At 44.9% G+C, this 17,639-nt stretch overlaps 3 protein-coding genes across 3 annotated transcripts; 2 read left to right on the forward strand and 1 right to left on the reverse strand.

Annotated features, from left to right (window-relative positions):
* The first annotated feature begins 221 nt into the window (after positions 1-221).
* On the forward strand, positions 222-1,516 carry LOC119325211 (ervatamin-C-like). The gene has a single exon (XM_037598959.1). The coding sequence runs from the start codon at positions 222-224 to the stop codon at positions 1,344-1,346; it is 1,125 nt and encodes a 374-aa protein (XP_037454856.1). The 3' UTR covers positions 1,347-1,516.
* Positions 1,517-5,652: 4,136 nt separating this feature from the next.
* On the forward strand, positions 5,653-7,109 carry LOC119320225 (protein ATAF2-like). The gene is made up of 2 exons (XM_037594328.1): positions 5,653-6,477; positions 6,559-7,109. Exons 1-2 carry the CDS (start codon positions 5,653-5,655, stop codon positions 6,967-6,969), a joined length of 1,236 nt encoding a protein of 411 aa, XP_037450225.1. The 3' UTR covers positions 6,970-7,109.
* A 4,255-nt stretch (positions 7,110-11,364) lies between these two features.
* Positions 11,365-13,214, reverse strand: LOC119326748 (histone-lysine N-methyltransferase ATXR6-like). The gene is made up of 5 exons (XM_037600365.1): positions 12,751-13,214; positions 12,343-12,659; positions 12,140-12,240; positions 11,832-12,044; positions 11,365-11,740 (listed from the first exon to the last, which is right to left on the reverse strand). Exons 1-5 carry the CDS (start codon positions 13,049-13,051, stop codon positions 11,581-11,583), a joined length of 1,092 nt encoding a protein of 363 aa, XP_037456262.1. The 5' UTR covers positions 13,052-13,214; the 3' UTR covers positions 11,365-11,580.
* Positions 13,215-17,639: the final 4,425 nt, after the last annotated feature.

Raw genomic sequence — 17,639 nt, forward strand, 5'->3', positions numbered from 1 at the left:
TATTGGAAAGGAAATTAATTGCAAGTTGATAAGGTAGAATATCATTTGTTCATTAATTATGAGATTAGCACGAACATTCATATTTGGTATGATATTAATTGCGCATTAAAAAATTTGAGAGCTCACCATTGTTATAGATATAGATAGAGATAGAGATAAGCATGAGTTAGATTATTATAAGAAGGTCCACCATTACCAGACATTTGAAGCAACTACACACAATGGCAAGAGCACTTGCGATGATGCTACTCATGGCCATCGCGCTGACCACTACTATGTCAGCGACGAGCGCCATGGACATCACAGATAAGGATCTGGCGTCGGCGGAGTCCTTGTGGGCGTTGTATGAGCGCTGGTGCGAGAACCACAGCGTGGAACGCGAAATTGGCGACAAGACTCGACGCTTCAATGTGTTCAAGGAGAATGCACGCATGATCCACGAGTTCAACCAACAAGATGTGCCCTACAAGCTAAGCCTCAACCTCTTCGGCGACATGACCGATGAAGAGGTAGACCGTACTTACGGTCGCTGCTCCAACATCAGGTCCAACGGCCGGAAGCGCCGGCATCAGGATCGGCTCACGCAAGGATCCATCATTGCCCGCGAAGACCTCCCAGCTGCCGTGGACTGGCGCATGATGGGATACGACCAACGTCCGTCAGCAGTGACGAACGTGAAGCGTCAGGGGACCTGCGGGGGCTGTTGGGCCTTCGCGGCGATAGCGGCGGTGGAGGGCATCAACTCCATCAGGACCCGAAACCTAACGTCATTATCTGTGCAACAACTTCTAGACTGCGATAAGGGGAATGAGGGATGTCGTGGCGGCAACGCGGAAGGGGCCTTCGAGTACATTATCCACCATGGGGGCATCGAAATAGAGGCCGAGTATCCGTACGTTGGCCATGAGCATGGCCGCTGTTCGGTGCCCAAGCAGAGCCGGAACACCGTCGTCACCATTGACAGCTACAAACAAGTGCCGCCCAATGAGGTGGCACTGATGCAGGCAGTGACGGCCCAACCCGTCGTCGTGGCACTCGATGCTAACTCGACAGCCTTCCGACGCTATGGGGGAGGCGTCTTCGTGGGACCGTGCGGGACAGACCTAAACCACGAAATGACAGTGGTGGGCTATGGCACTACCAATGAGCAGGACTCGAAGAAACGCATGGATTACTGGATCGTAAAGAACTCATTGGGGCCTGAATGGGGTGAAAATGGCTACATCCGCATAGCACGCGACGTCAACAGTCAGGCCGAGGATGGGTTGTGTGGCATCCTCATATATGCATCGTACCCGGTGAAGTTCAAAAGGAAAGGCGTGAATGATGTCATGAAGATAGTGTAACAAATGCGTATAAAGATTTGAGAGTTCTTTCAACATACATGTTCCAGACATATATATGGACCCTTCATTTTATTATCGCACAATAATATTACCTTTATCATTGGGAAGGTAGGATGATGCATGTCTATGATTAGTATATAATGATTATATGGACCACAATATTATGGGAATGTTTTATGGGAGCGTTTTTCTCAGCGAGCGTCAAATTTGTCATGCCAAACCAACTAAAGTTGCCATGGCAACTTTGTCGGATTTGCCATGATTGGAGGAGAAAACTGACATATAGCACAAAAAAAAGCCGAAAAATGTCATGTTTCGCAGAAAAAATGTCCTTCGTTCGAGCTTTGAGGGTGTCCGCTGGGAGGCCCAAAAATTCAGACGTTCGCTAAAACAAGGAAAATAATATCTTTATTAAGAACACGACACTAGATTAGAAAAGACATAACAATGTCCAGTTAATGCTATCTCTATCTTCCAATTTTGGTTGCCTATAATAACTTACAGTATTAACACATACTTCTTTCGTTCCAAAAATAAGTGTCTTAACATTAGTATAATTTTATATTAAAGTTAGTAGTACAAAGTTGAGACACTTATTTTGAGACGGACGGAGTACAACATATGCTAGTACAAGAAAGATTCTTAGTTATACAATATCAAATACTCTCTCTGAAAAGAAATATAAAAGTGTTTAGATCACTACTATTTCCTAATGGAGGGAGTACTACCTCCGTCCTGATTTATTAGGCCACCTCGTATTTTGGATCATAATTTTAACAAATACAATATAAATTATGCATAGAAAAATAAAATCATTGGAAGCTACATTCAAATACGAATCGAACAATATAATTTTTTGTGACATGAATTAACATCTTGCTAGTCAAACATATGGTCAAATTATGACCGAAAATACGATGAAGACTAATAAACTCATATGGAGGTAGCAAAATTTAGATTGTGAAAACACTTAAAAGCATTTGAGGCCCTAAAAAATCTGACGTTAATACACAAATAAGATTTCACATGTCATTACCGGAAAGAATGTGTATGCCAAGTGTATTGTTATTTGCCCTGTCTGCCAAAAAAAAAACAATGCACGGGTCTTTGCTGAGTCAACCCAACAAAACACTCGACAAAGATTGCGGTGAGCACTCAGCAAAGCCGGTGCCATGTGTCCCTTGCCACCACAAGTGATGGTGCTGTTATAATGAGGCGAGTTTGTCAGAGCATCTCATGTTGAACACTCGGCAAAGAATTTATTATCTTTTCCAGATGTTGAAAATATTTGCCGAGTACCCGACATATAACAGTCACCATTTTTTTAAACATTCCTTTCCTTTCTTTCCCAAAAATTTAGAGTACTCGACGACCCGTTTGTCAAGTGTTGTGGGGCTTTTGTCGAGTATTTACGGCACTCGGCATAAAATAGATTCTAATAGTAGTGTGCGTGTGTGTATTTTATGTACATAAATATATTTGTTAAATACTTAACTTATGGCCTCTATGTGATGCGCACAGTATTTTACTTTGTTATACTATATAAGTGCAGTGATTGACTGGGCCGGCCTAACAACCTGTACGGATACTGTAGTGCAAAAATATGCAAAAAAAAAACATCAAGGACCCGCTAGGAATCAAACACAAGACGCTGAATTCGTGAGTCCACGGTGCTAACCAAGGGACCACCGAGGATTCGTGTCTACATAGCAGCGCGAAGACTTAAGATCAACAGCAACAACAGATCATTTTTTTTAAACAAACAAATGTGTTTAGAAATGAATACTTCTTGAAACGAGACCACTTTTAAACTTCATGAACGAATTTTCAAAACCTCATCTTTTTAAATGCGACCATTTTTTAAATCTATGATCAAATTTATAAAAATTGAACACAAATTGAATCATTAAGCAAATTTTGAAATTCCAAATAAAAAATTTGAAAACATGAACATTTTCTGAAAATCCTCGAACAAAAATTGAAAAGGGGGACATTTTTTGAAAAACATGATGTTTTTTCAAAAAAATATTAACAATTTTAGTGGGAGTAACCTTTTTTTGAAAATTCAGTATTTTCTTTGAGTGAGAACATTTTTTCAACAAACTTTGTAAATTTGATCATTTTTTGTAAAAAGTGAACAAAACTTGAAATTCCAAAAGGTTTTTTAAAAGCACGAATTGTTTTGAAATTTGATATTTTTTGTTATTTTTTTACAAATTTCGAAGATATGAACTTTTTGGAAAAAGTTTTTAAAAAAAATTCCAAAGATTTTTACATAACACGCTTTTTGTCGACATTCCATGCATTTTTTTTGAAGAAAAAAGACTTTGAAAATTCTGAATTTTTTAGATGATTTAGAAATTGACAATTTTCAGACAAGAAAAGAGAGAGAGAAAGAAACAGGAAAGAGAAAGAGGAAAAAACATAAAAGAAGCAAAACTTAGTTCAGGAACCTGCTAGAAGGTTTCTGAAACTGGGAGAAAGGAATGGGTTAAATGGGCCGGCCCAAGTGCGCTGTGGGTGTTGAGGCATGTGCGTTTGGTCGTCCGTTCTTGCAAAATGCGATAGATACGCACTCCCTCAAGATTCAGTCCCAAGCCCACGGGAACACGTTTTCCACCCGGCCACCCTTCCCATCTCAAACCCAAAACGTTCTCTTTCCGACATCTGTCATAAATAAATATACACACCAAACACCAGACTCCGTGCCATCATCGGCATTTCCTATTCGGCGCCTTACTGCACATTTAGCAAAGAAGTGCACAGCCCCATCAACGCAGGGCCGGCCCATTGGCCATTTTTCTCTTAAATTGCAAAAAAAGGTGCGACCGGCCTTAATCGAACCTCCAATCTCTTCATCAAGTATAACTTGAGGTAACCACTCGGATAACTTGGCTCTTGAAACTTTTTTTTATGATTTATTCTTTTTAAGCTCACGGAAAGCCCCTGTTTTTTTCGGCCCCTGGGCAGTTTCTGATTCACAGAAAGCCACTGTTTTTTAGACCAGTTTTTGTTTATTTTTTCTTTCCCTTTCCTGTTTATTTTCTTCAGTGTTTTTATTTTTTCCTTTTCCTTTTTATTTACTCTTTTTTTCAAAATGCTTGAACTTTTTAAAATTCGATTAACCTATTTTCAGATCAACGAACTTTTTTCAAATTTGATGGTTTCTTTTCAAACTTTAGGAAAATTTTCAAAATCGACGAACCTTTTTCAAAAAATTATTTCTTTCAAAATAGATTAACCTTTTCAAATTTGATGAACTTTTTTCCAAATTCATGAACTTTTCTGAAGTTTGTGAAACAAATTGAAATCTGCAAAACTTTTTGATTTTCTTGCTGTTCTCTTAGAAAAAGTTCATACTTTCATAAAAGTCAATGGTTGACCAGTCCGCGACTGGTCAGACACGATCCGACCAACAAAAAAGAATGTGATCGAGCGACCAGTGAGAGATTGCCTTCTTCTTGGGCTAGCCCATGAGCAGGGCGCATGGGTGCCAGCAAACCTGTTCGGGCGTTTAAGGCGCTGAACGAGATGCTCCCATCATCATCATCCTTGCACTTTTTTTTGTAATGCTTGGCTTCAGCTGATGGATCGCACGCGAGCATCCATCTGTCATCCATGCGACCCGTGTCTTTGTCTCCCACGTGGTCGCTGCTTGCTGCTCGCTATAATGCGTTTCTGCAGCAAAGTCTTTGTTGAAAAAAAAACCCTGTAACAAGACCTCTGTTGCAAAAAAAAAAGTTGCAACGAAACCTTTGTTACAAAATAAATTAATTGCAACAAGACCTTCATTGCAAAAAATTTAAATTACAATAAGACCTCTGTTGCAAAAGAAAAAACTGTAACAAGACTTTTGTTGCAAAAAGTCTGCAACTTGATTATGTTGCAAAATTTTCTGCAGCATAACCTGTCTGCAACACGGCATGTGTTGCAATGATAAAAGATGACACTCGGCCACTCAATCTGCCATATCCCATGGCTCGCGATTAAAATGATCCGGCGGCCTACGCGTAGCAGCGCCTTTTTTCTTTGAGAAAATATCCTTGCAAATCTTCAGTGTGTTGTGCGGACCGGCGAGAGGAAATCACGGACGCGTTCTCTCCCATCCCAACTCCAAGCCCAAGCCCAAACCCGCGTTCTCTTCTCCTCCATACGCGCCATCCCTCAAAGATTCAAGATTTCAGGCACTACAAAAGGCGGCAGAACGCGCGCGCGTTTTCGATCCACCAATCCCAAACCCGCCGCCGGCGCCTCCCAGATCCCGAACCCTAGCCAGCACCCCGCCGGCCGCCAGCTTCGATGACCCATGGCCTCCACCCCCATCCTTCCCATGGGCTGCAGGTTCAGCCCCTCCGACGCCGACCTCATCTCCTTCTACCTCCGCCCCATGATCGCGAGCGAGCCCCTCCCTGAGCCCGCCGCCAGGTTCCTGCACACCGCCGACGCGTACGCCGCCGACCCATCCTCCCTCGCCTCTGGCCTCCTGCCTGCGGTCCTGCTGGCGCCCAGGACCGGGGCGGAGAGGCGTTGCTGGTACTTCTTCGGCCCCGCCAAGGCCCTGTCCGGGCACGACAAGCGCAGGTCCCGGGCCGTCGCCGGCGGGAAGGGCACGTGGCATGCCGAGAAGGGGAGGGTGGCCGTTCTCGACGGCGAGGGACGCGGCGGAGTCGTCGGGTACAAGCAGAGTTTCAGGTATAAGCCCAGCGATGCCGACGGATCCGTGGAGGCCGTGTGGCTCATGGTGGAGTTCCGTGTGGCTCATGATCAAGGAGATGACGAGAAAGGCGAGACAGTTCCAGTTCTTTGCAAGGTCTACCAGAGCCCGCGCAAGCCCCGATCTGCGTCGATCTCGACGTCGCCGGCATACAAAAGGGAGAGGAAGAGGAAGGCCAGGGACGACTCAGCTCCGGCGACGACTGTCAAGCGGCGGCTGCTTGTCCCCCCTGCTGCACCAATTCTGCCGTCGGCCGTCGAGCCACAGCCAGACCTGAACAACTGCTCGGATGGCGTCTCAGTGGACCAGCTTCTTGATGATCTCATGTCCGTCCTCACGCCTGATCAAGTCCTGGGTGACTTCTTGATGCCTGTCCCTGAATCAGAGGTCAATTGCAGCTTCTCCATGGGCAACCACGCCGGTTCCGCGGCGAGAAGCTACTGTGACATGGTACTCCAGGACGAAGCTGGTGCTGGTGCACGCACGCCTTTTCATCAGAATTCTGATCAAATCCTCCTGGGTGACTTGTTGATGCCTGTCGTCTCTGAATCAGAGGTCAATTACAGCTCCTCTATGTCCGACCATTCTGGTTCCATGGTGAGAAACTACGAGACCGTCCTCCATGGTGGTTCAGTCACCCCCCTTCTTGATAATTCTGATCAATTTGACTTGTCGATGCCCATCATCGAGCCACTGCCCACTGACTTGCAGACCCAGACAGCAATGCTAAATTATTTCAGCTTCCTGCCGTGTGCCCCGTATGCTGGAATTTGTGATTCTTGGACAGGAGGCGACACCACGGACGATGAAGCGGCCTCAGTCAGCTGGTACGGCTCCGCTCCAAGCTCACCGGCAATTCCTACTGAGTGGATGATGCAATCACCATTTGCCACCCCATATCTATTCTGAAGCTGACCAGCTTCATGTTCTGTGTGTTTATTCGCTATCCCGATACATGCAACCGCCGTTTACCCCAAGGATAGAATACACGTTTTGTAGCTTGTACCAAGGTTCAAGACCTTGATGAGTTTTTGACTTATAATGATCTGGTTATGTATGTCAGGATACATTCTTAAGTATTGGCTGAAAGATTGGTATGTGTATTGTCATCTTTAACTGAATTTAGATGTTCTATTATTCAGCATGTGCTTGCTTGTGTGATTTCCTATGTTGTAAACTGCAATTAATCTCTTTTAGCTGCTGCCTTCAATCCAACAGCTGACTCATGCACTTGGGATCCTTTCCTGTATAGGGTTTGGGTCTTAATTAGAGTTCAATGCTTTTCTAACAGCGGAGGGAGAAATTGATGAAATTGAACTCATAGAAAAGGAAAACTATGAAATTGACTAGTCCTATTTACAGTTTCACATTGTTTTAGCTAACTCTTTCAGTACATCTAACATTTCATATCAGGATTCCTTGTTCCATAATTCTCGAACCATATGACCATGGAATGAATATTGGACAAAGTCACACAGATTATCTCGGTCTTAGAAATAGTTTCTCTCCGTATCACTCATGTGATATTTCCATCTCATTGGAATTTTGTGAAACTGTAGTAACTATTAAAATAGTTTTTCAACGTTTTGTTTTCTCCTTGAACAGGCAAAGGCGCCTATTGTAATGGGCAAAAGATTCATGTCAGTCTGACAGACAAGATAGCCCTTTTCCCTCGTATACAACTGTACAAGAACGATATGTGCACACCAGTGTGTGCCTGCCATGAAAATCTTACAGTGATCATAGAACCAAGGTATCTGTTCATTTAAGTACTTCAGTATGCAGTCATAATTCATGTAATTCAGATAGTTCATGCAGCAGATGTGAGCCAATATAAATTTGTTCAAGGAATTCACAGACGTTTGTAGGGTAAGTGAATCTTCCCCTGATTAACAAGGAAAAGTATACTGAGTAGGATGGCTTTTTTTTCCCTTTCATTCTTTCAGTTTTATAAATTTCTGAAATGTATTTATCACGCATGCACCCAATTTTCTCCTTTATGCTGTTTCTCTTATCCTTATTCTTTGAAATATACTTTCTTTTAGGGAGTACGAAGACTAGGCTCCGCTGCTGCTGATATGCTCCATGATCCTTTTTACCCTATGAATTAGATTTTATTAAATAATTATCAGTTTGATAAAAAATGGGACTGGCTTATTTTCTTATTTTCAAACCTCACGGCATTTTTATCCGGGTAATGTTTTTTCATGTCTTGTGTTACTAGAGTACCTGAATGGACTGCCCGATATTTCTATGAAAGATACATGGAATTTTTACTGGTCTAGCACTAAATACTCCACAAAAAGAATTTACCTTCAGTTTGCTGGTAATCCACCTGATGCTGCCAAACCCTTTCACTGGATATGGAAATCCAGCTGTCTGCATAAACAGAAGTTCTTCTTTTGGCTTCTCCTACAAGACAGATTGAACACAAGGGACCTACTTACCAAAAAGAACTTCTATGTGGAAAACAACAGATGTGTTTTGTGTGATGATGAACCTAATGAGGATTATATCCACCTATTCTTTTCATGCGATTTCAGTCAAAACTTCTGGATTGCTCTGGGCTTTGAATGGAATGCAGATTCGACTATATTTGATATGTTGATGGAGGCCAAAAACAGAATTACAATCAAATGTTCCAAAGAATGTTTGATTGCACGTTGCTGGGACCTATGGAAACACAGGAATGGCATCATCTTTGATCACAAGCAAAGAAACTTAGAATATTGCATCAGTTGCTTCAAAGAACACTTTGCTATGGTGATCAAGAGAACCAAACCTAGTCTTAAGGAGGGAATGCAATCATGGTTAGATTATTTGTAGGAACATTTGTAAGACTATAGCTATGCTATACCCCACCATTTGTAATTATTCCATTATATAATGAAAAGGAGTTACAGTAGGGGACTTCCCTACTGTTTTTGCTAAAAAACAGATGCTTCTTATATTTCTGGAATCTTATAAATTGGTTTGAAAATTGTATAGAGCTAACCTTAAAGGTATCATTGTGCAGTTTTGAAATAATTTCTGAAAGCAATCGATTTCATTTTTTGTAATCAAATGTAGAATTTGCATAGTAAAAGGTAGCAAAGTGATGCAAATATTCTGAAATGTATTTATCTAGCATAGTCTTACTTTCAGTTTTATAAATTTCTGCTCACTGAATCTGAGTAGGATGGCTTCTTTGTTCCTGCTCTAAGCTTATGGTGTGGAGTTTGTTTCAGTATAATTACTTGATGACCTTGGTTATTTTTCAACAAATAGCTGAAGAAGCTGGTGGGGTTTTATCACCCATGGCATGGATGGTGGATAGTTTAGAGTCTTTGGTCGTTCTGTTCTTGTTTCCAGTGGTGCTGTTCACAACCAGGTCAATTTTCAAAAGTAGTTTGTTCTCTCAGTTGGTAGAAATCACCTCCTATAATGCCATTACAATACTAATGTATCAAGTATTGACAGTCATACTAATATCTCTAATGGCCAGATCTAGTCCTGACTATGTCCGTGGTGGAAGCCCATACAGCGGCGAAGGAGATGAGAGGACTAGCGCCAAGTATGACCGTGAACGAAGCAAAGCCAGTCCTGCCTATATATGACAGGCGCTGCAGGTTAGTATGCTGAAAATGCTTCCTTGTGTTTGCTAAATCGCGTTGAAGCACCACACTAAGCTTGTTTTCATCTGTGCAGCCGCTTGCCTGCAAGGATACGGACTGATAAGCATACCATACTTGCACTCAACACCACCTGCTTTGGACCGAATGGCTCCACATCTAAGTGATGCTCAAGTTAGTCATGTTAGGCAGCCAGAAACTCCTGTAACCTATTGGCTAGCTCTAGCAGTCTAGCTGAATGTTATGTCGATTTGGTTTGAACTGTAATTCTTAGCTTAAACTTTGCAAAGCGGTTATTTCAGTGAGACCATTGGGGAGCAATGAGATGTACCATGTATTGACCAACAGTATCATAGCTTGCGTTACTAGTAAACTATGCTTGTTCTTGTTCCTGTTGTCTGCTATTGTTTCTCTTTTGTGCTGGTCAACATGTCAAATTGCTTTGCTGCCAGCTCGCAACTAGGTCTAGTGTGTGTGTTTGTGGTGTTCCTGATGTTAGTGTTGCTGTGCTGGATTTCTGCACACTTTTCAAATGATTGACGATCAATTCATGTGGATGGAATTTCACATGAATCTGTTCAATTCTTGCATCCCAAGATGAACTGGGAGCACATCCTCTGCCCAAATGCATAACTTCCATCTTTGTATCAGGATGAAAGTGTATCATTATGTGCTTAACATGCTTCTTTGTGTGCTCAACGCTTTTTGTTGTTTGAGGGAAAAGATCACCTTTTGGACGGACCTCTGCACAACGCAATAGCCGTGAGTTTCATGGCGGCGAGACGAATGATTCGCTAAAATTTGTCTAGTCATTATTTTTGTAGGCAAGGCAAGAAAACTTGAGGACTTGCATTGTATTTTGATGGCAAATGTATTTGTAAAATTGTCGATGGCTGATCTAGTGTGTTGTGCTTATGTGGAGGTAAACACTCCCTTCTTCTACCTGTCCAGAATGTGTATGCAGTGCTAATTTTCAGTGTGTTGCAAAAGCAGATTTTTTATTTGTTTGCTGCACATGAGTAGATTCACTTGATGCATCAATGATCATTATGTATGGTGATGATGAGTGCATTTTGTACAACTTCATATTCGCGGCAACTTGCACAAATAACGGTCTGAAACAATTGTTCCATCTACTAGACTACTCCAAGGGCTATTTCAAACTTTACACCATTCACCACTGAGAATAAACTGCTATCGATAATTTCACAAGCTATTCTCACCACAGCTTAGAAACAAAAGAACAAAAATAAACTGCTAAGCTAGATCGGCTCAGTGCTTACAGCCCTGTGAGTTTCACTTGAGAACACTTGCACTATACTCTCTTCATGCCACAAATAAGTGACACCATGGATACCTTCAGTTAAGCTTTTAAACTGACTATGAATACCATTTTAATTGTCCAAAAAAATTGAAAAACATATGTACAGATTTGTCTTAAAAAATATTTACAATTTTTTAAATCTTGTAAATATATTGTGCTATGAATTAGTGGTCAAAGTTACATATTGTATACCCATCTTGAGGACCATGCCAACTGTCTCTAAAGTCATTTATTTGTGATGTTGATATGGAGGGAGTAGCACAATTTCAACTGAAACTGAATACTCTAAACCAAACATTTCATTTTCTTTCGGCATTTGTTCCTTCAAACAAAAGCATTGACAAAGAGCAAGTACACCAGACACAGGCATGAACAGACCAACCCATTTGCCATTGCATTCCATTCCATTGGATACACAATGTTTACAATTCCCCTTTTTCCTTTTTGCAGGTAAAAAATTTCCAGATCTATCAACCAATTAGATGACTCTACATGTTGGCTTTGGGGGGAATGGATCGGCGCAATCATTTTCCTTCCTATGATTATAGATAGAATGAATATGCAGACCAAACATCAGCTCATGTGTCATACAAAATGGTGAGTTGGGTACTCGTGCTCGTCGCCGTTGTAGTCGTAGTACAGCCTCTCCCCCTTGGAGATGTCCCTGTTGGCCACCAGGAGGCAATGGCACTCGCCGTCGATGGCGAACCGCACGCACTTGAGGTTCTGCTTCTTCCTGCCTTCCCTGCAGTGGTCATCATCACGCAAAAAATTTCAGACATGGTTCCGAACAATGTGTAAATGCACGGTGGAGGTCGGAGGAAGAGGATGCTTACGGCGTGTGGTTGTTGATCCCGTTGATGAACCGCGCAATGTTGCTCCGCTTGTCAGGGCAGATTACCAGGCTCTTGGAGGGCGGCGCGGCAGAGAGCAGGGTCATGATACTGTCGCCATCATCGTGCTCGCGGTTTCGAAGGTAGTCCACGTCGCCGACGTACTCGGTGATGATGGTCAGGTCCTTGATGTGCCTGTCTGCCTCCACCGTGAATCTGAACAAGAAATTGCACACAATCATCATCAGTGCCTGACAGGTTCTGAAGAACAAGTTCAGAAATGAGCAGCGAATTGTGCAGACAGTACTAACCCTTCCACCGGATCGAAGACGACGAGGAGAGGGGGCCATTCCCCTTGCTCCATCATCCTCTTGCACAGGCTCAATGTCTCTGCATCCTCCCTCGGCAGCACCTGAGATGAAATGCCACCCGAGATTCAGAAAAACAGAAATGGCGTCGCGATACTGAATTTAGTCGAGATGGGGAGGTTGAATTGGACGGGGTAGCGTCTGACCTGCATCCCTCCTGCCTCGAGGGCGGATTGGTTGGCGGAGCGGGGCGCCATGCCGGGCACGTAGGTGAGGTCGTTGCTGAAGACGGCGCCGGTAGCCGTGAGCGCCGTGGCGAGGGACGCCATCTGCGTGAGTCGCCGGACGGGGTCCTCGCTGGGGGTGAATGGCAGCAGCTTCCTGCTCTTCTTCTTGGACACCACCAGCGCGCTGGCGGCCTTCCGCTTCCTCTTCCTCCCCTCCGGCGGCTCGGGGGCCGCGAACGCCGGGCGCCGCTGGATCTTGAAGAAATCGACGATCTTCGTCTGGATCAGCGGGAACTCTGAAACCAAATCACGAGATCCAAATCAGCGAACGAGCAGATCCAATCCAGAAATGGTCAACGAGATAGGAATCTATTTAATTCGACTTACGTTTGGGCATCTTGGTCTGGACGACGGCGGCGGATTTGACCGAATGGGCGGTGGTGGTGGTTGCGGCGGCGCAGGAGGGGCAGAACCAGTCGCCGGCGGGCACGCGCGGGAGGATGGGGCGGAGGCAGAAGATGTGGATGCCGCGGTCGCAGCCGTCGCAGAGCAGCAGCTCGTCCGCGTGGCGGCCGGATCCGCACGCCTCGCACCTGACGCCGCCGTCGTCGTCGGCCGCCGCCCTGGGCCGCCTGGCGGCCGGCCGCCCCGCGCGCGTCCGGTGGCGCTGCTGCGTAGCGGGACCCATCTGCAGCGCGCGTCCGCGGGAGGCCGGGGAGCGGGTGACGGAGGGCGGACGGGGGAGGAGAGGGGAAGGCGGCTGAGGTCAGGTGGGTGGCCGTCACGGTTTGTGAATGGGGGGAGAAGGGAATTCCGGGGGAGATGTAGCCGGAGAACGGCGGGAGAAGGGGGGCGCGTTTTGGCGCGAACGGGGCTCCTCGGCTTCGGCTTCGCGGGAAGCCGAGCGAGCGAGCGCGCGCCGCGTTTCGCCACGCGGGTTCGGGTTTTTGGCGCGAATCGGCGGGCCTGGGGGAGCGCCTGTGCCTCTATGGGCCGTCGGGGGGCCTGGGGAACGCTGCGTTTTTCTACGGGGCGTCCGGGCCGGTAAAAGTGGGTGCTCTCCCGCAAGGGCCACTTTGGATTAGCTGGGAGCAAGAGTACTCCTTCGAGAGAGGCATGGATTTACTTTTCGTGGAGGCACGGACTTGCTAACGTGAGAGGCACGACTACAGGAAAAAAATGTTTCCCTCTTTTTTTTTCCTTCCGCGAGAGGTTTTTTTTCCTTTTATGGGAGGCACGGATTTACTTCTGGTGAAGGCACGGATTTGCTTCCACGAACTGTGCCTCTCGGAAAAGGAAAAAACACGTTTTAGGGTTAATAATTGTCAAACGGTCTGGGTTGTGGTTGGTTGCAGGTGTCATGGTGGTTCCTTCCGTGGATGATGTGTGCTCTATTTGGAGGTAGTGCGGAGGCTTGTTGGGTTTCTCGGATGCCGGGGTGACTGCCTATGAGATGGGCTACACAGTTTACTCTCCGACGAATAGCGTGCCGGCGGTGCTGGTTGTGCTTCTTGGCTGCATGGGCGGCGAGAGGTGTGGCGGCAGGTGGTCCTGGTGGTGATGCCTGAACCCTGATCTCGACGTGGAGAGCTTCATTCGTTCGTGGTCTGTCTTTCACCGTGGTAGGCTCCGTGTCTTTGGTTTCCTCGGTGTGGTGTGGGATAAGATAACAAGCCAAGGCTTTGTGGTCGGCGCCAATCGCATCCTCTTGGGGCGACACATCGGGCTTTCTCTCCCGTGTTAGGGGTCCGGGTGAAAACCCTTGTTCACTCTGCCAGACTCGTCGACGATGACACTTTGCGCCGTGACCTTCTTGGGGCATCCTTGGGGTGATCGGGTCCATCCTTCTCACGTAGCGAAGACATCTTCCAACGGGCTCAGATCATAGCTCGACGTATCTTTCATGATGATAAGTGGATGTTTTCATGCCTCCTATCATTTAAATGTGCTAGCGTCCTTCGTGCTCTCAATCCTGGCTATTTGATGGCTGGGTCGGTGCTCCTTTGTCTGGAGTGAGAGGGAAGAGGGTCCTTCAAGAGGCATGGGGTCGTGATTCGCCGTTCGGTGCCCATTAGCTCTTCTTCCTGCGGCGTGGCTTTGCCACTGCTCAAGCTTTCCGGCGATACGACGGCACTTGGTGGTGCTTTTTTTTTAGGTGTACATCTGTTTGTTTGGCTTTTCTTTTAGCTGCTTAGTGAGAAGACTTCTTGAACACCTTGTATGGGAGTGGAGCGAATGACCGTTTCGAGAGAGATTCCTTGATTCTTTCAAACTTCTGAAAGAATTTGTGAAAAATAATGCGATGACCATGCAAGGTTTTGTAAAAGGCAGAGAACCGAACCGAGTAAGAACAGAATGATTGTAGGATGGAATTCTTTTTACACGAAAATTTAGATGTCAATCAAACACTATTTTTTAATCGTGTCCTCATAGCACATGCAGGTTGTTCCTTCCTATGGATAAAAAAAAATATTCTACAAATTGATGCTGGACTTGCAAATATTGCTGGTATGTGAATATGGAAGATATGCCTGCTCATCAACTGCAAGACTAAAAGCGAATATGCAGATTGCAGCACTAAAGAGCGACGAAACAAACAATCCAACTAACAAAGGCAAGAACTGATATTGGGGACAATATACAGGCGAGGTGATTCGGTGTCCAGGATCAGCTACACCTACGATGAAAAGAAAATTAAAAAAATGCAAAAGAAAAAATTGAATTATTTTCTGCATGGAAGATAATTTGGTGCGCTCCAAATTTCGGATCATTTTGACATCTGGGTAGCTCTCCGCAAAAAAAGATAATTTTGAGGCATGCGAATTTTTTTATTGTTCATGTATTGTTTTGCCCTAATTTGTCTTTTTTGCTGAGAGTTACTCAGATGTTTAAATGATCGAAATTTGGAGCGCACCCCACGCATCAAATTATCTTTCATGCAAAAACAATTTGAATTTTTTGAATTTATTTAGTATTTGTTTGTGAATTTTCTCTTCATTGGGTGCAGATGAGTATCAGCTCAGAAATGGATATTCAACAATATACCTCATACATTATTTTCTCTACCCTCGCCTGATACACTCAAGAATATCACTCTACAAACCTCCAGTAGGATATTTGTTACTCTCGCCCATTTAAAGCCCTTTATTTAAGAGATGTGAAAATAGACACACATATAAGGATACAGTAGTAAACATGTGTGCCCTTTATTCATTAGACAAATCTGATTTTGATATGTTTTCTAATTTTGTTATAATTAGGATTTCAAATCAACAAAATATCTCAAACCAATGTCTAGGGAAAATGCATAATTTGCACAACAAAATAGAGTTCTATTCAATATTATCGTTGTAATTTTACACGTCATTAATGCCTAGTTGTACATGATTAAAATATTAAATTTGCATACCAGAGTTCCATATTAATGAAATAACAATTCAAATTTAATGCAAGATGGTATATATAAAATAAAAATGTTCAATATAAATATAATTGACAAATATTGGACTGTGTTGCCACTGTATTCATACTTATTATCATGTATGTATCATGCACTCTATTTCTCAATGAATCCTTTATTTTTCAAGGTCATGTATATGGTACAAGTATACTTGACATACATGCACACCGACTAGGCACATGGTCATCAACAAGTACAGTTCACATGCACAATAAAATTCTCATTAGAATTCACATGACCATGAAAAAAAAATTATCATCGATGTAGCCAATGGAGAGAGTGGGGAGGGGGCAAAAACGCGAGAAAGGGTAGTCGAGAAGGGCAGGGTGGATATGGAGGGTTGTGTAACTAGATGATGATAAGGTTAGTGTCAACAACCTACCTGCGACTAGCAAGAATACAGCCACGACTACTGCCAAGTCAGCACCGGAGGAAGCCAAGTGGACCAATCAGGGCGAGGACCGCGTCATCGCCAGGCCAACTCGAATCAAGCTTGCCAACCGGAGGTTCATGGGTCCATAGTGGGTCACCTCTACATAAGTCTGAGAGAGAGCGAAGGAACGACATCCGGGCTTGGATCAGGCACAAGGCAACGGCACCGGCTCCTCCTACTCCTTCCCTTTTCTCTGCAAGTTGTAACTAAGAGAGACTTGTGGTGTATCCCAACCTGTACTCATGCTTGAGAAATATTCAGAGAATAACTAGTTCCTAACATCGTGGTATCAGTTAGCCACCCTCCACCCTTCCGCCACCGTCGTCGTTGCCACGGATCTGCCGTGCTGGAAACCCGCCGCCGGAAACAAGCGCGCGACATTGTCATCGCCACCATGGATCCGACGTTGAAGGCGTACCTTGACAAGATGAGTGAAGAGGCTGTCGCCCGCGCCAACAGGCAGGACGACGACAACAAGGCCATCCTCAAGGCCGTGGCGGCGCAGATCGCCCAGGTCAACGCCCTCGTCACTTGGAAGCCTGAGATGGAGGCGTGATTCGCGCAACTGGAGCTCTCCGTCGCGGCACTCCAAGCAGCGTCGTCCTCGACCGCACCATCCACCGGATCCCCGCCGCCTGCGACCCCTCCCCTGGTCGCGCGCGAGATCCAAGGACAACCAGGCCACAGCGCATCACTATGATGACCCACAAGTATAGGGGATCTATCATAGTCCTTTCGATAAGTAAGAGTGTCGAACCCAACGAGGAGCAGAAGAAAATGACAAGCGGTTTTCAGTAAGGTATTCTCTGCAAGCACTGAAATTATCGGTAACTATCGTGGAATTAACACGTCAGATGTCCTTAGTGTGAGGACTTAGTCGTGTGGCCAACGCATCTATGTGGTAGCTTGAGAGGGGTTGAGCGGAATCGAGAGATGCAACACGCAAGACAAGATTTAGACAGCTTCGGGCCCCGGGAAACATCATCCGGTAACAACCGTACATGATGTTTGTGGCTAGGTCTCATTATCATCATGAGGGAGTCACCGTAAACCGGCTCTCCTCTCGTTGTGTCTAGCCCTAGAGATTGTTTCTTGTTACCTGTCCCTCTTTGGGGAGCCCTGCCCCTCCTTATATAAGTTGAAGGGGCGGGTTACATGTGGAGTCCTATTAGGATTAGGACTAGTCTACCTTCTAATACAAACCGGATACAAGTTCCGGTCTTAACTCCTTGTAAGGTAAATATTCCTCACGCCTTTCCTCTTAAACAGGCCCGCCATTAACATAAACCGGCCTTCTGGGCCTTGGGCCTTGTCATCCATCTGTCCCGCCCGCCGGGTTACCAGTGAGTAATAATGTTCAGGTAGGTTGCTTGTAAACCGTCT

This window comes from Triticum dicoccoides, chromosome 6B (assembly GCF_002162155.2).
Source record: "Triticum dicoccoides isolate Atlit2015 ecotype Zavitan chromosome 6B, WEW_v2.0, whole genome shotgun sequence".
NCBI lineage: Eukaryota > Viridiplantae > Streptophyta > Magnoliopsida > Poales > Poaceae > Triticum > Triticum dicoccoides.

Coding starts and splice junctions, on each gene's coding strand:
- LOC119325211 (XM_037598959.1), top strand. CDS start 222: ATGGCAAGAGCACTTGCGATGATGCTACTCATGGCCATCGCGCTGACC.
- LOC119326748 (XM_037600365.1), bottom strand. CDS start 13,051: ATGGGTCCCGCTACGCAGCAGCGCCACCGGACGCGCGCGGGGCGGCCG. Junction 12,660..12,750: donor CCAGACCAAGATGCCCAAAC/GTAAGTCGAATT, acceptor ATTTGGTTTCAG/AGTTCCCGCTGATCCAGACG. Junction 11,741..11,831: donor GGGATCAACAACCACACGCC/GTAAGCATCCTC, acceptor TGACCACTGCAG/GGAAGGCAGGAAGAAGCAGA.
- LOC119320225 (XM_037594328.1), top strand. CDS start 5,653: ATGGCCTCCACCCCCATCCTTCCCATGGGCTGCAGGTTCAGCCCCTCC. Junction 6,478..6,558: donor GCTTCTCCATGGGCAACCAC/GCCGGTTCCGCG, acceptor CCTTTTCATCAG/AATTCTGATCAAATCCTCCT.